Source organism: Lepisma saccharinum, chromosome 20, assembly GCF_977018435.1.
Source record: "Lepisma saccharinum chromosome 20, izLepSacc3.1, whole genome shotgun sequence".
Lineage (NCBI taxonomy): Eukaryota > Metazoa > Arthropoda > Insecta > Zygentoma > Lepismatidae > Lepisma > Lepisma saccharinum.
This window is the reverse complement of record NC_139248.1, coordinates 11520552-11536868: the sequence shown is the minus strand read 5'-3', so window position 1 is coordinate 11536868 and position 16317 is coordinate 11520552. Positions and strand designations below refer to the sequence as shown.

At 39.1% G+C, this 16317-nt stretch overlaps 1 protein-coding gene across 3 annotated transcripts in view; it reads left to right on the top strand.

Moving 5' to 3' along the window:
• MFS3 (major facilitator superfamily transporter 3) overlaps nt 1-16317 on the top strand; it is a 304225-nt gene that overhangs the window by 253395 nt on the left and 34513 nt on the right. The window contains exons 1-2 of one of the 3 annotated variants that reach the window (XM_083142119.1): nt 731-939; nt 9781-9971. The exons of 1 other annotated variant lie outside the window; for it this stretch is intronic. In XM_083142119.1, the coding sequence (XP_082998245.1) occupies nt 861-939; nt 9781-9971 (270 nt within the window). In that variant the 5' untranslated portion in view covers nt 731-860. Of the gene's footprint in view, nt 1-730; nt 940-9780; nt 9972-16317 lie in introns of those variants that run through there. One more of the 3 variants, XM_083142121.1, reaches the window with a different exon arrangement.

The following is a 16317-nucleotide window of genomic DNA, read 5'->3' as shown; positions in this document are numbered from 1 at the left end:
CCAAATTGAGCGGTGGCTCTTGGAGAATAAAAACAAATGACGAGTTAGACCAGTTGATTAAGCATAAGAATATAATTTGATTCATAAAAGCCCAAAGATTAAGCTGGTTAGGGCATATCGAACAATTGTCCAATGAGAGAACACTCAAAAAGATATATATAAATGGAAACCATTTGTCAAGAGGCCAGTAGGTAGATCTAAAGGTAGATGGGAAGATGATGTTAGAAACGATATTAGAATAATGAAGATCTCAAATTGGAAGAAGGATGCCCAGGATAGAATTAAATGGAAGAAAATAGTTGAGCAGGACAAAACCTCTTAAGGAGTTGTAGCGCCAATAAAGAAGAAGAAGAAAACATGTTCTCTACTTATGGACGTTTCTTTTATTTCAATTCATGATCCGTATATTGTGGAAACCAAACTGGAGGAAAACGCCAGCTACGGTGATGGACAATTTGCACAACAATTCTTTTGCTGTTGGGTGTACTCTCAATGGATGTACTTGTTGGCTATCAATCTACGCTAGAACGCGACAACGTGGTCAGGGAAGAAAAATGAAAAAGATTATTGTCAACACGCAGCGCCACTTCGTCTCGCTGGTTTGTCTATGCGCACAACTACGTAACGCATTTATATTTAGGACCACGTGAAAGTACATTTCGAGTCGACCGATAGGTAGCGCTGATAGCTCGTGACTTCCCACATGTACCCGATGCAATTTTGTGTGGCGGTGACGTAATAATAGAAAGATGAAAGTGGTATACGACAACTGCGATTGGATCACGTGATCCTTGTGCAGAACGAAGGTGAATGTGAGGCTGGTTCGAAGGACTTTGTGGAATCAAGTTTAAACTGACGGAATGGGCAGGTCAGGATTTCGCTTGGTTCCTAGGGCGTCTGGAGGACAGACTTACGAACCGGAAACTAAGCGATCAGGAGGTAGGTAGAGAAACATTTTATTTTTTACCATACGTTTTTTGGATATAGGCGACGCTCCTCACGTTAAGGTCCGTGCTCGCCGATTTCCATTCAATGGTAACAATCTGAATACGGATTTATATGTACCAATGAAAGTGTTAGATATGTCAATATATAGAATTAAATATGGCTTACAATTACTAGAATGGCAGTTTTCATTATACAAGCGGCTCACTTAGGTAAACAAAATGCATTAAGTGAATTTGTATTTTTAGGTCAATTTTGTGCACAATAAGGCTAGTAGGGACTGAACCTACAGTTTAAAGTAGGATCCGAACCAGTATGTGCCTCCACCGGGCATCGAACCCGGAACCCCTTGTTTACAAGGCGACAACGTTAGAACTACGCCATCGAGGAGGCAAAATGCATTAGGCTTACATGATATTAATTGTAATTCAATATTTAAACACAAAATATGCTTCAATTTTTCAATTCATGAAGTAGGGAAGTATATTTAAAATATGAAATGGATTTCACCGCAAAAGGTTGAGCTTGGTTGGCGAAGGCGTCGTCGCCTTGTAATCAAGGGGTCCCGGGTTCGATACCCGGTGGAGGCACATGGCACAGTGATTCGGATCCAAGTTTAAACTGTAGGTCCAGTCCAGATTAGGTTTTCTGTGCATAAAGTGGACCGGATGCATTGTTTATGGGCAGGGTTTTAAATGAAAATAGTACATAACAGACCAAATACAATGAACGGAAAACCTTTAGTATTTAACACGAGATGGAAAAATGTATTAAGAGCATGAATATGGAATCTATATCGGAAATTATACAATTACAACTAAAATATGTAAAATATGTACTATGAGAGTTTGAACTTTGAAGTTCACTTTATGCACAGGTACGCTAATCGGAACTGAAACTACAATTTAAAGTTTGATTTGATTTTTGTTATTTAACGTCGCCTTTCTGTAACTTTTGGTTAATCGCGACGATGAGTAATGTGATGAAATGATGAGATGAGTGGTGATATCATGAAATTTATGAAGGGACGGTCACAAAGAACACTCATGCTCAGTCCGGGATTCGATCCCAGGACCCCTGTCTTTGTGGCACGCTGTCATAACACCTCCGCCACGTAGGTCTGCTACAGTTTAACGTAGGATTCGACCCACTATGTGCCTCAACCGGGTATCGAACTCGGGACTCCTTTATTACAAGACAACGGAGTCGCCATTACGTCATCGGGTTGGCCTGCGACGTGAAATAACGAATATACAAAGAAATGCGAGAGAATTCAGTGCTCAGCTTCTGTAAGAAATAAAGCAAGCAAGTCCTCTTATTTTTATTATTAATGAAGAATAGTTTAGTCTTTTTAAAGTATCATGAGGTTTTAAAAGGCAATGTCTGCTTCGCAACAGGTGTTCCTTTCGAGGTTCAATGTATCCTTGAAACCCGTTCAATGCCTGCTGTGATCTGTGCAACTCGACTCTCTGCGCATGCGTACATGATGTGTTTATTCAATCGATACATTTCAGTGTTGCTAGAGTCCCTTAAACAAGTTCGAAATGATGAAAACAAGACAATGTTTCGCAAACTTGTGCAAGAAGTCCAAGTTTCGTTTTTGTATCGTCTCTATGTACCGCATTGGTTCTCAACCTTCGTGACCGCGGACCAGACTAAAAGTCAATGCCACGATCTCAACAGTTCTACAATTAGAGCGACCACAAACGAGAGAGCCTTCGGCAAAAAGCCTTCGCGCATCTTCCCCTCCATCCGTTCAACTCGGGCCATAGAGAACCATGCTCCACTCTACCAGTCTCCTCCATGCGCGAGTATGATGCACAGGACACACGGTTCTGCGCAGGTCCTTTTGCCCACTATAGTTAATACCTTTCTAATGTTTTAACTTCGTACATTAATTAATATGTTCTCTTGAAATTAAATATTAATAAATTAAGTATAGCATAATTATCAACGTCAACAGTTAGATTATGCATAGACTTGTTGAGAAGTATAACGTTTGGTTTAAGTTCGTTGTCAACCACTGGATCTGATGAAATCTTGTAATTGCTCAGGCCAACATTTAATCTCTCGCGGCGCGGAATAATTGAACACACCCCCCCCTCAAATAATAAAATGGTATTTCATCTTTATCTCAATAAATTATTTCTGGAAATTTTCTCTGTTCTGTAACGAAAAGATTAAAATTTATTCTTTCCTAGTCAAATTAGGTAAGTTATTTGTTGAAAGTAGACATACATATTACTTTATATTTTAAATACTGTAAATTAATTATAAAATCAATTATAAGCTTTTTCCTAAAAAAAATGTGTGTCTTATACGCCGGCAAAAACGATAATTGCTCGAGTTAATAAAAAAAGAAAAATTGAACGTGAATCCAACCCAGAATATTTGGCACGTGAAACTTTACCTCTGGCCACTTGGCAGTGGGACAATATCTTCGTCTCGTGAGGCACGTTTGGAAAGCTTCGAAACTTTGAAGCTCTTTTTCTCGGAAATGGCTGGCTAGTGCGCCACAGTACCTTGGCATCTCAATATCTACAGGGTACCCTACCACTACACAAAGTCCCGTTTCAAACTCAAGTTTCCCAAGCTCAGCTGTGCCCTCTCCTTGTTTGATATTCGGTAGATCTTCGAGTCAAGTTTTATCTCTGGATTCCTAGTAGTTTGCGAGTAATCGATGTTGACTTAGACCGAGGGACAACACTGTCACGTACTGTTGTCAGTCTTCAGACATTAGCACCGTAATATAATTATCGATTACTTGTTCGAACTGTGGAACCGTAAACGGTGCTCCAATTTGTTCAACACTTTCTGGTTTTGTCAGAATTCACCAGTTTCAGTGAATTATTGCTATAGTTGGTAACCCTGATAAGTGTGCCACTAATGGTAAATTCATGTGTTGTGTACTTTTCTAATGGATACACTGCCATCATCTTCAACTCCCACAAAGCCTACAGTTCTTGACTTCTGACTACGTGCCATCTGCCACATCACACGGTGCATGATGCAGCTGCACGATTCTAGGAATTGTATTCAGCACAGCTGAAGAAAGCTGAATAAATCGTTTATACAAACAAACCCAACCGCAAAATGAGGTCAGATTCATTTTACAATGATTGAACTGAAGTTCTAGGTAAGAGTTCGAGTTATTGTTTTTAAGTCCACTTTATGCACAGGCAGGGGCGCCGACTTGTTAAAATTATTGGGGGGCTCTGATCACTGAAATAAATTAATGAATTAAGTTTTGGCCTCAGTGTTCGGAATCTCATAAAAGCCTATGAATTCCTCAAATATATCAAAATTTTTATTCACAGTTCGAATGCAGAATATTAATTGTCAACGAATGGATATGTCACCAGTTTCGTCAACCATAATAGCAAAATATTCCCGACTTTTAATATCTGCTACCACGGAGCGCAAAATAGATCTCCCTAACATATCAATGATCTCGTTCTGAATGTCGCGTGAGAGCCATTTGTAGCCCGAACGTTCCATCCACTACCCTAGTTCATTCACATCGTCTTTTGAAACTCTTTTTAGTAAAAATGTTAACAATACTCATAATTACATACTTAGCATAAGTCATAAGTCATAAGTCATGTGTTTTGCTGTCTCTCGTCATAGCCCCTCGAAAGTTGATGGTTTAGCCGTCTCAGCCCCCCCCCAAAGTTAATGGTTTAGCCCCCCCCCCAAATTGATGGTCTAGAACATTTCAAATGTGTATTTAAAGTTAAGTTCATGTGGCACAATTCAGAGTAAACTTTACAAGAGAAGCAAAATAATACATTAGATCCTCTTAAGCAAAATTATTAGGGGGGCTCTGCACCACATCGTTAACATTGGGGGGGCTCGAGCCCCCCCTTAAGCTCCATGGAGTCGGCGCCTATGTGCACAGGAAGAATAATCGAGACTGGACCTACAGTTGAAAGTGGGATCCGAACCACCGGCACCGGGTATCGAACCAGGGACGCGTTGATTACAATGCGACGACGTTACCACTACGCCATCGGGGAAGCAACTTGTAGCTAAGAGTATCGACATACGGGATGCCAAAATATCGATATATCGCTGATTTAGAATATTTGTTGTGTAGAATTTTTTCCGTGAATGAGGTGTGTAATAGTTAACAACAAAATAGAATAAATATACATTTTAGTATACTAACTGTATGAATTTTTTTTAAAAAAATAAAAAGATGTTCTGGATATTCACTCAACGGAATAGAAACATCTCTGCAAGGCTAATAATAATAATAATAATAATAATAATAATAATAATAATTTGTAGTATAATTTCTGTTCTACTTTATAACAGATATTATTGTACACAAATTACCACAAATATAATGATTATTATAACTAACTCCTAACTCCCTAGCCTTCTTAAACCCGAAGGTTCATGGCTGCAGCAACACAGGCCTTCCATCTTTCCCTATCTTGAGCAAGTTCTATATACTCTTTTCCATCCCTACCGATTTCCCTTAGGTCCATCTCAACGTTGTCCCTCCATCTTCGTCTTGGCCTTCCTACAGGTCTCTTACCATCAGGTTTCCCAACAAGAATCCTGTAAACTCCTCTTTCCTCTCCCATTCGTGCCACATGGCCTGCCCACCTAAGTCTTCTTGATTTAATTATTCTAATAATATCTGGACATGAATACAAATAATGTAGTTCTAAATTATGTAACCTTCTCCACTCACCTGTCTCCTCATCCCTTTTAGGTCCAAGTATTTTCCTAAGAATCTTATTTTCAAATACTCTCAATTTATGTTCCTCTTTCAATGTAAGGGACCAAGTTTCACATCCATATAATACTACAGGCAAAATTACTGTTTTGTATATTTTAACTTTTAGTTTCTTAGATATTAAACGAGAAGACAAAAGTTTATGAAGAGAGAAGAAACATGCATTTCCTGAATTAAGCCTACTTTTTATTTCCTCTTTAATATAATTTTCATTTGTTAATATTACTCCTAAGTATTTGAATTTGGAAACTGGTTCAAACGAGTTGTTATCAATAATTAGATTTTGATTATTACCTAACACTTGGTTTCGGCCTGTAAGCATATATTTAGTTTTCTCTTTGTTAACTTCCAAACCTATCTCTTTAGCAGTTTTGAAAAATATTTTAGCATTATTCTTTATTGTATTCACATCATCCCCCAGTAAGTCTACATCATCTGCATATGCTAACAACTGAGTCACACCATTTAATTTTAGTCCTTCTTTAGTTTCTTTTACCTTCCTAACAGCATATTCTAAGGCAAAATTAAAGAGCAATGGAGATAATGCATCTCCTTGTTTTAACCCATCATGAATTGTAAATTTGTCAGACATATTAATACCCACACGAATTTTACTTTTCACTGGTGCATGTTTTTATCATACTAACAAGCTTCTTAGGTATTCCAAACTCTACTAATATATTATATAATTTATCTCTTTTCACCGAATCATATGCTTTTTTGAAATCAATGAATGATTATTATAATTTCTACTATCTAAGATTTATCGATGGCCTGATCCCCCTTACAAAAAATACTGGTAACGCCGGCGTACGATTACGTCACTGGTCATATCTTTCAACTTTACGATACATCTAAGCCCGCCGTTAGAGCGAGACGGACATGTGTTTTGTTTCTCTGGAATTGTGCTGTTCTCAAGGCTGCGTGAAAACTGCGTATATTGCTTCCATGTTCCTTCTTGCAATCTCATAACAATTCAGTTGTCAACTTTGATAACGATAGACGTGCTGTTGTTCGACATTGACTCGGACAATGTGCAGTTTGAATTGAAATGGGCAGCGGGAAGTAGTTACTTCCAAATACTGATATTGACTTCAGTGGGGATTTGCCAATAGTCTATAGCATAGGGGCCGCACAAGAAGGGGACAAAGACCATTGACTATTAAAATTCCTTAATAGTGTGAAAATAGCAAAATGAAAGCAACCAGTGGCGTAGGAACGTTTTTCATTTTGGGGGGAGGTACAAAATTCAACCTCCACACATATTTCTAAAATTGAATTTATCATGCAACCACATACTAGGCTATATGTATGTATATGGTAAAAAAAGGGCCTCCCCCATGGCGCAGTGGTAGCGTCATTGCCTTGTAATCAAGGGGTCCCGGGTTCGATACCCGGTGGAGGCACAAGTGGTTCGGATCCCACTTTAAACTGTAGGTCCAGTCCCGATTAGCCTTACTGTGCATAAAGTGAACTTAAAACAGCAACTCAAGCCAAATGGTAAAAAAAAAAGTAAAAGTGCTCCCCTGTGCTTAGCACCGCGCCATGAAGGCGTATAGGGGGTGTGGGGGTAACGACCCACACTTTCTTGATCCGGTCGTGAGTGGGGGTGATGTGATCAGCATCACGCCCCTGAACGCCTTTATCCCCAAGGGTTTCCCCCAGGTACCCATGTCATTCGATGTTGGGTGGGCGCCGGGGCCGCTTCCAACGTTAGAAAAGTTCCCGGATTTGATCCGGCCGGGGATCGAACCCGGGACCTTTAGCATGGTAGTCAGACGCGTAATTCAATTTTAGAACACTGGCCTCCCCGATGGAACTGTGGTAGCGTCATCGCCTTGTAACCAAGGGGTCCCGGGTTCGATACCCGGTGAAGACACATACTGAGTCGGATCCCACTTTAAACTGTAGGTCCAGTCCCAATTAGCCTTACTGTACGTAAAGTGGACTTAAAACACGAACTCATAATCAATTTTACAACAGCACACACGAATTTCTGTTTTTTGCTTTTTAATCGAAAGTTTTGATATATATATATGGAATGTACAGGGGGTACAACTTGATCAACGAATGTAGGGGGTACTGTACCCCCTGAAAAAATTTAGGGGGTTAAAATGTACCCCTGTATCCCCCCGTTCCTGCGCCACTGAAAGCAACATGTCAAGTCCTTTTACTGTAGCGTTTAAATAACTTCTGACGTCATAACCCTATTTTCAGCGGTCACGTAACAGTGCTCGAAAATAAACAATTGTTCCTCGAAGAATCGAATGTAAACATTTCGAATGACAACAATCGATAGCCAAGTTTGAAGGTTGAAATGAACTTCCTTGTTTCTCAGTTCGCAGTCAGTATGGCAACCGTAATGTAGTGTAGGTTTCTTTTCCTTTGGTGCGTGTGCGGTATGAGTGTTGTGTGGCGAAATGCATGGTGCAAGTGGCGCTTTTAAACAAAAACGAAGTTTAATGAATGTTTTATGAATAATTTTTAATCATATATGTCTATATTTTAAAGTTTGCGAGTGTTATTAACACAGAGCATGCAATTAGTGTAAGATAAGTACTGTGATAACTAAAGTGTTGATTGTTATACATCATAAATTCAATATAATATTATAATATAATAATAATAATGTCGGCAAGGCCCAAAGGATAGAATAGGAGCCCAACATTTATACCCCCCCTTCCCTGGCTGACTTAGTGTCGTAGTCCCAAATTTTGCACAGGTTTATGCGTCAAGTCCAGTGTCGTGGAACGTTGAGAACATGTATCCATTAACTCTGGAGTACGTTTCCATTCAACGTATGGATCAATTCATTCTACTTAATCATTGATGGCAGAGTACTGATGACTATAACTGAAATACAGTAAAACCTCGTTAATCCGAACTAATGGTCGGGAGAAGTTGACCGGTTTAACGAAAGTCCGAATTAACTGAAATAACCTAAGAGAACAGTAGAAAGTGCATTAAAACTACGTTTATAGCAACAAAACACGTTTGTTATGGCGTATTTAAAGGGCATAGGCCTAAATACACTATACGGTACAGTATTAAGTCTGCGGGAAACAGAATTTCATCAGTGGTCGACTGCTTTTTCTTTGGGAAGTTTTCTTGTTGACTTCTAGCCACATTTAAAACCTTGCATTCGTTTTTTTTTTTTTTCCCCTTTTGCATGTCCGGATTAAGCGAAGTCCGGCTTATCGGGGTCTGGATTAACGAGGTTTTACTGTAATTATAAACGAGACGAAAGCAGAAGGAATACGCTAATGAGTAAGATTAACCGGTGCGTACACGGCGTATACACCATCCACTACAGCATACATTCTAATGGGTTCTATTGGTTTCTGCAACAGGACCGAAGTACAATTTAAATTCGGTCCAAGTTTCGATTTGTTTCATTTCAATACGGAAGAACGTGGACCATATTCAAAACTGATCCAGAAAAAAAAACTGATCCGGAATAAAGATTCCTGAACCGTATTGATCCGGAAGAAAGGTACCTGGACCGAATTTAAATACTTTACAGATAAAATAAGTTCTTTACTGTCCAGAGTCCCTTTATGCTTCCTGCTTTTCTCTCCTGGACCGGAATTGTTATTATTTAAAACTCCTGGACCTTTAACAACTGCTTGTGTTTAGCTCTGAATAAAAATGAGAAACGACAACAATATTCCCTTTAAAAAAAAAAAAAAAAAAAAAACGTTTCCATGGTTACAAAGTATGAAACATCTTAATAGCTACTTCTCCGAATTCATTCAATTCATGTTAAAAGTTTTATCAGAAATTTAGCATGCGATGAGAATTAACAGTGGTCAGTGGGCGGCGATTAGGAGGCCGAGGGGCTGATGCCCTCCCCACACTTTTTGCCACTATTGACCCCGCACTACCTTATCTAAAAAGGGAAATATACTGTCTTCGCCCCCCTCCCCCCCAGTTTTTGGCACCTTGCCCCCCGGTTTTGAACCCAATCACCGCCACTGACAGTGGTGTATTTTAAGGTGAGTACAAATTTGCACCATTTTTACGTAGCTCCATATTTCACACAGTAAATTGTACATAGATGTCCTGATTTTGGTTATAATCGTTTTCAGTTCCTGTTCGCTACATCTTCGCCGTTCTGGGCTCCATAGGTTTTGCCATAATCTATGGGTTGAAGGTGAACCTAAGTGTCGCCATAGTGGTGATGGTGAATCAAACGGCCACCGGTGGGGAACAGAATGAGAATGGAACAGACACATGTCCAGACCCGGAAAGGGATGGAAACAGCACATCTGATACGCAGGTAGGTCTTTTAGAACAACATTGCGCGTGTATGTATTCTATACAGGGTCACCGTAAAAGAATGGCGGGATTATAACAAGAACGCTACCCCGAAACTGATAAACATATGGATATGGTTTAAAATGTATGAAGTTACGTCTCATCCAGCCCTATATCTAGACATAGTTTTCAGGAGGGGGTACGAACCAAGCGCATCACAAATAATAATATAGGCCTACATGTTTATTATTAGAGCCCGGATTTATAAGCGAAATGCATATTCTTTTCCAGACTTGTAATGGTAAGAAGAAAGGTTATAATTCGTATTACATACCTTGATGAGTGAGCTATTTAACTAAGGTTGAAAGTGCTTATTTGTGCAGGAAATGGTTATGCTTGCTTATTTTATGATTTTGGTTTAAAATAGCATATTTTACCCAAATCTGCCATATTTCAATCCTATTTCAATCACACGATGGCATCGGGTACGACGAGATGAATGCTTCTAAATAGCCGCACTGAAGAAACGGCATCCAAGAAAAGATACAGTACATCCATAATATTTTTTTCAAATTACCTGATATTATAACACAGTTGAAAGCTCGAAATAATGCATTGCAACATACACTTTCTCTGAATGATGAAATTTCAGTAACGTTGTCTTCAGAAACTCACGGTGTTGCTAAAATTGTGTCCGACAAGATCAGTCAGGTATTACTGAAAAATCCCGCTTACAAAACACTGTGTCAAATTTATAAAAATATTTCTGGTGAAGAAACAGACATTGAAGAGGAATTCACCGAAGAAGAACTGTGGCGTTTCTCACATGCGCCTGTGATGTCATGCTACGTGGAAAGAATATTTTCACTGTACAAATCATTCTTCACTGACAGACACAGGAGCTTCACACAAGAAAATCTCAGGATGACCTTCCTTACATACTGTAACAGCTTTGAATAAGGTAATAGATCTAAAAAACAAATATTTTTTTCAGATTTGCCTGTATTTGTTGATGCTTATTTTGGTGCTTATTTTTCATTTTTTGTGCTTATTAACTTGATTATTTTACTGTTTGATTGTGTTTATAAATTCGGACTCTATTTATTATTAATGCGTTATATAATTAATGTGACCGTGCAGTCTAAGGCGCAAGCTTTGGGCTCGGGTGCAGGTTCGAGTCTCCTGAGGGAAGCAAGCGTAACAACTTTTGCTGAGATTTCGGCCTGTTAATGGGAACACGCACCATCGTGAGGAAATTGGGGAGCTACGAATGAGTAGTGTAACCCAGTCACGGAAACCTACAGCAAAAAGATCCGCCACCTCTGGTAGGAGTGAGGCCGGCAGCCGGTAGGTAGCCATTGGCCCTCATGGGGTGTTATATTATTATTATTATACCGGGTGGTCCAAAAGTCCCGGAACGGTCACATATCGTGAGAAATACACATCGAATCGGAAAACGAAAAAATACGTGTTTAATAAGTGAAAGAAAGCTATTCAATGATATCACACTTGATTCCCCACCCCTGCCCCCTGGGGGTGGAGCGGGGGACAACTGTGAAATTTTAAATAGAAACCCCCATTTTGTATTGTAGAATCGGAAAGAGGACTTCATTCCGACTCCTAGCTGCTCAATAGAGTATAGACTCTACCCCCTTCCATATACTCTATTGAAAGGTCTTGACGTGCAGATTCCGAATCTGCAAGCGCTTTCACTCTAGCTCAATTAGGGGCAGAGCGTCCCTTTGAATTTTTTTTGGGTTTTATGAAATTTCCACTTTTTTCTTCTTTTTTTTTTTTTTTTTTTTTTTTTTTTTTTTCGAAAATTTATAATCGCCATATATCTCCGTTCCTAATTCAGCTAGGAGGATGGTTGATAGCTCGTTGGACTCGGAATGAAGTCCTCTTTGGGATTCTACAATACAAAAGGGGGCTTTTCATTTAAAATTTCACAGTTGGCCTCACCCCACCCCCAGAGGGCGGGGGTGGGGAATCAAGTGTGATATCATTGAATAGCTTTCTTTCACTTATTAAACACGTATTTTTTCGTTTTCCGATTCGATGTGTATTTCTCTCGATATGTGACCATTCCGGGACTTTTGGACCACCCGGTATAATTAAGGTCTATTCATAATACATATTATTGAAATTGGCAAATAAATAAAATATCAACTAATGGATCAAATTTTTCACATCAGACAGACACTTGAAAAAAGTGGGAATATAATCAAAATATGCCCATCAGCTATTCATTGACTTAGAAAAAAAGCATATTATTCGGTTAAAAGAGATGAATTATATAATTATATATTGAACCTACTACTTCTTGATTATAACGCAAAAGCGTTAATCACTACATTATCTTTTACAATCCCTTTCCCGACTTTTCCGAACAGCAGTAGACGAGATTCAGGCAATGTGTTATCCAGTGGCGGATCTACAATTTGCAAAAATCCGCGGTGCGGCGGGGCCCGGAGACAAGTAAGCCTTTAGGGGGCCCTCAGCCATTGGCATAGTACAGGGTTCGTACATGCGTATGTAAAAAATAAACGTACAGTAGTGGGAAAGTATATAGGGACAGTGCCGGAAAGTATGAACCCCCCTCAAGCAGCTTTGGCCATACTTAAAACAAGCTCAACATGAGCATATGAGCTTTTTGCTCTAGTGTGGAACCCCCGTTTAATCCAAGATTTTTGTAAAAATGCCCTCGGGAATATTTCGGAAAGTATGACCCCCTCAGATTGATGAGGCTACACTTATAAAAGGCACTTCTGAGAGATTGTTGTCCATAAATTTGTCAAAAATATGCCCCTCTTGATATTGTATGATATCTTAAGTATAGTAACTGTTATAGTGCCCTAGCATGTATAGATTTCAAAATTTTGTTAATATTGTATTTTTCAGAAAATTCTATTTATAAAAATTATAGACATAAAATATAGAGAATCTCGAGTAGAATATGTATACAAAATTTCAAGTTACCCCTGTTGAGAACTGCCTGCCTGCCGGGGGAATCAATATCTTCTGACCTAAGTTCTCAACAGCTCCCAGTTTTATTGCCGGATTAATACTTGAGCAAGTTCCTCAGATTCCCGCGGTGCGGTGCTGGCAACACCGAAGTGGGATTAATACTTGAACAAATTCCTCAGATCCCCGCAGCGCGGTGCTGGTAGCGGCAACAATAAGATCAATATTTGGAGCAATAATTCTATTGCCTCCTGAATTTTATTAACAAAGCTCCGGCAATTCTATCAACAATCTTATTGACATCGATTAGTTCCAGAGAGTGCCGCGCTGGGGCATGGCGCTGCAGTATGGGTGGGATCAATATTTCGAGCAGAGCATTTCCAACATCGATTAGTTCCAGAGAGTGCCGTGCTGGGAGCATGGCGCTGCGGTATGGATTGCGTGTACGCTCAGCAGAAAAACGGGATGTACGCTCAGAAGAAAATACTTCAGCAAAAATATTAGAGAAGAGCTCATGTTTCTGAATGCACCCCCAACACACCCCCACCCACCCCTACCTACCCACACCCACCCCCAACATACCCCCCACACCCACCCACCCACATCCATACATATTTACTTGCAGACAAAATTGGACAAGACAGAACAAGATTCAACAAGACAGGACAAGAATAGACAAGATTCAACAAGGCAGGACACAATATTACAGGTTAGAACCAGTGCAGACAAGATTCAACAAGACAGGACAAGAATAGACAAAATTGGACAAGACAGAACAAGATTCAACAAGACAGGACAAGAATAGACAAAATTGGACAAGACAGGACAAGAATAAACAAGATTCAACAAGACAGGACAAGAATAGACAAAATTGGACAAGACAGAACAAGATTCAACAAGACAGGACAAGAATAGACAAAATTGGACAAGACAGGACAAGAATAAACAAGATTCAACAAGACAGAACAAGATTCAACAAGACAGGACAAGAATAGACAAGATTCAACAAGACAGGACAAGAATAGACAAGATTCAACAAGGCAGGACACAATATTACAGGTTAGAACCAGTGCAGACAAGATTCAACAAGACAGGACAAGAATAGACAAGATTCAACAAGGCAGGACACAATATTACAGGTTAGGACCAATCCAAATAAGATTGGACAAGACAGGACAAGAATAAACAAGATTGGACAATTAATAAACAGAAATTTTGCTTAGCTAAAACAAAGTTTTGATTGGCTAAAGCAAGCAAGGTTTTGATTGGTCCAACAAATCTATATAAGCCAGGGCACAGTGCTGTTTGTTACCATTGCTGGATCGGCAGTGGAACCCACAAGTGGGGGGCAGAACCTGAACAGGCTCCACCAAAGTATAGGAGACTTGAAGCATATAATTTGGCGGAATAACCCAAGTAAGGTCATAGAGACAATATACACTGATGCAATAAAAGCCAATTTTTGGCAGGGGGGCCAAAGTGGTTCCTAAATACAAAATCTCAAGAACTAATTGACATAGAGCTATGCAGTTTTTTTTGTCTGCACTGGAATAACCCAAGTAAGGTCATAGAGACAATATACACTGATGCAATAAAAGCCAATTTTTGGCAGGGGGGCCAAAGTGCTTCCTAAATACAAAACTCAAGAACTAATTGACATAGAGCTATGCAGTTTTTTTGTCTGCACTGAACCCAACTGATATTTTTTATTAAGTATAGAGTTTTGATTTGAACCCCAGGAAATTTTATATAAATACCAAAGCCAAAAATATTAATACATACACACACACACACATACATACACACACACACACACACACACACACAAAGCACAGTACTGAACCCAACTAATCCAGCATAGAATTTTGATTTGAATCCCAGGAAATTGTATATAAATACCAAAGCCAAAAATATTAAGTGTATACACACATATATACATACACACATACAAAGCACACAGCTGAACCCAACTGATATTTTTATCCAGCATAGAATTTTGATTTGAATCCCAGGAAATTGTATATAATAAACAACAACAAAAATGCCAAGTCAAAAATATTGTAATCAGTGCAATAAGAATATATCCAGCCCCAATTGGGCCAAGCACCAAAAGATTTGTAACCCAGATAAATACAGAACTCCCACAAAAATTTGCCCCAACTGCAATAGAAAATACAGCATGCAATACTTCACATATACACATAAAAATACTTGCTCTGTACAGTCATCAACATCTGGTCTGAAAAGAAGGCACGAAGCACCTCTTAATGCCAGAGCAGCAAAACAGCCACGCCATGAACCCATCCGTAGCAGTTTTAAAGGCCAATTAAGGGATCACCGTTTTGTATCAGAGCCAAGATGTGGTATTGAGAATTTCTTGAACAGTGTAAATCCTAATGTGCAGGCAATTCTAAATGCACAAAATGGCTCTTATAAGCTGTCCCTCAAATTGTTTGTACAATATAAGAAGTCAAATGGCACAAAATTTACACAGCCCCACATAACAGAAACTGTACCGGTTTATTCAAATGCAAATTCAGACACAATAATAAGCAGGTTGATAGATCAACTGAATATTAAACACTCTGAATTTGCGGCAAAAGAGTCCGGATGGAGCCTATGCGGTTCATCACACAAGTTATATATTAATATTTCTGAATTCAGCCCATTACAAGGTTCCACTTATGTGCCATTACCTGCCAATATCAAAAACAAAAGAGCCGTGGTCAATATAAAAAATAATGACGCGAAATGCTTTTTGTGGTGTATATTAGCTGCTTTGTATCCAGTTTCAAGAAATCCTGAGAGAATAACTTATTACAAGCAACATGAGCACGATTTTGACGATGCAATGGAGGGTTTAGAATATCCAATGTCTGTTCAGAATATTGATAAATTTGAAAAAAGGGCCAGGCACATCAATGGCAAACAATTATCTATTAATGTATTTATTTGTTCCACTGGCAATTGCTTGATAGCACCTCTCAGAATCAGTACACTTGATGATGAATCTGCTATTCCGATTGATCTGCTCTTAATTGAAGGGGATGGCACATACCATTATACTCTGATACATAATCTTGAAGCTTTAGTCAGAAAACAACAAGGCAAATCCAATACAATATTCAAGTTGTGCAGAAGATGTTTAACTGAATTTGATGGTAAAAAAATAATAAATGGGGTTCGGGAAGTGAATGCAGAAATTGCTAAAAACAAGTTAATTGAGCATCTGAAATACTGTGGCAACCATAAACCTGTTCATATGGTGATGCCCAATCCAAGTGAAAATTGCAAATTCAAAAAGTCTGAAGCCTTGTTGGAACACCCAGCATATATTGTCTGTGATTTCGAATCGAACGTCAAACCTATTGCATTCTGCAATCCAGATCCTGAAGAATCTTCAA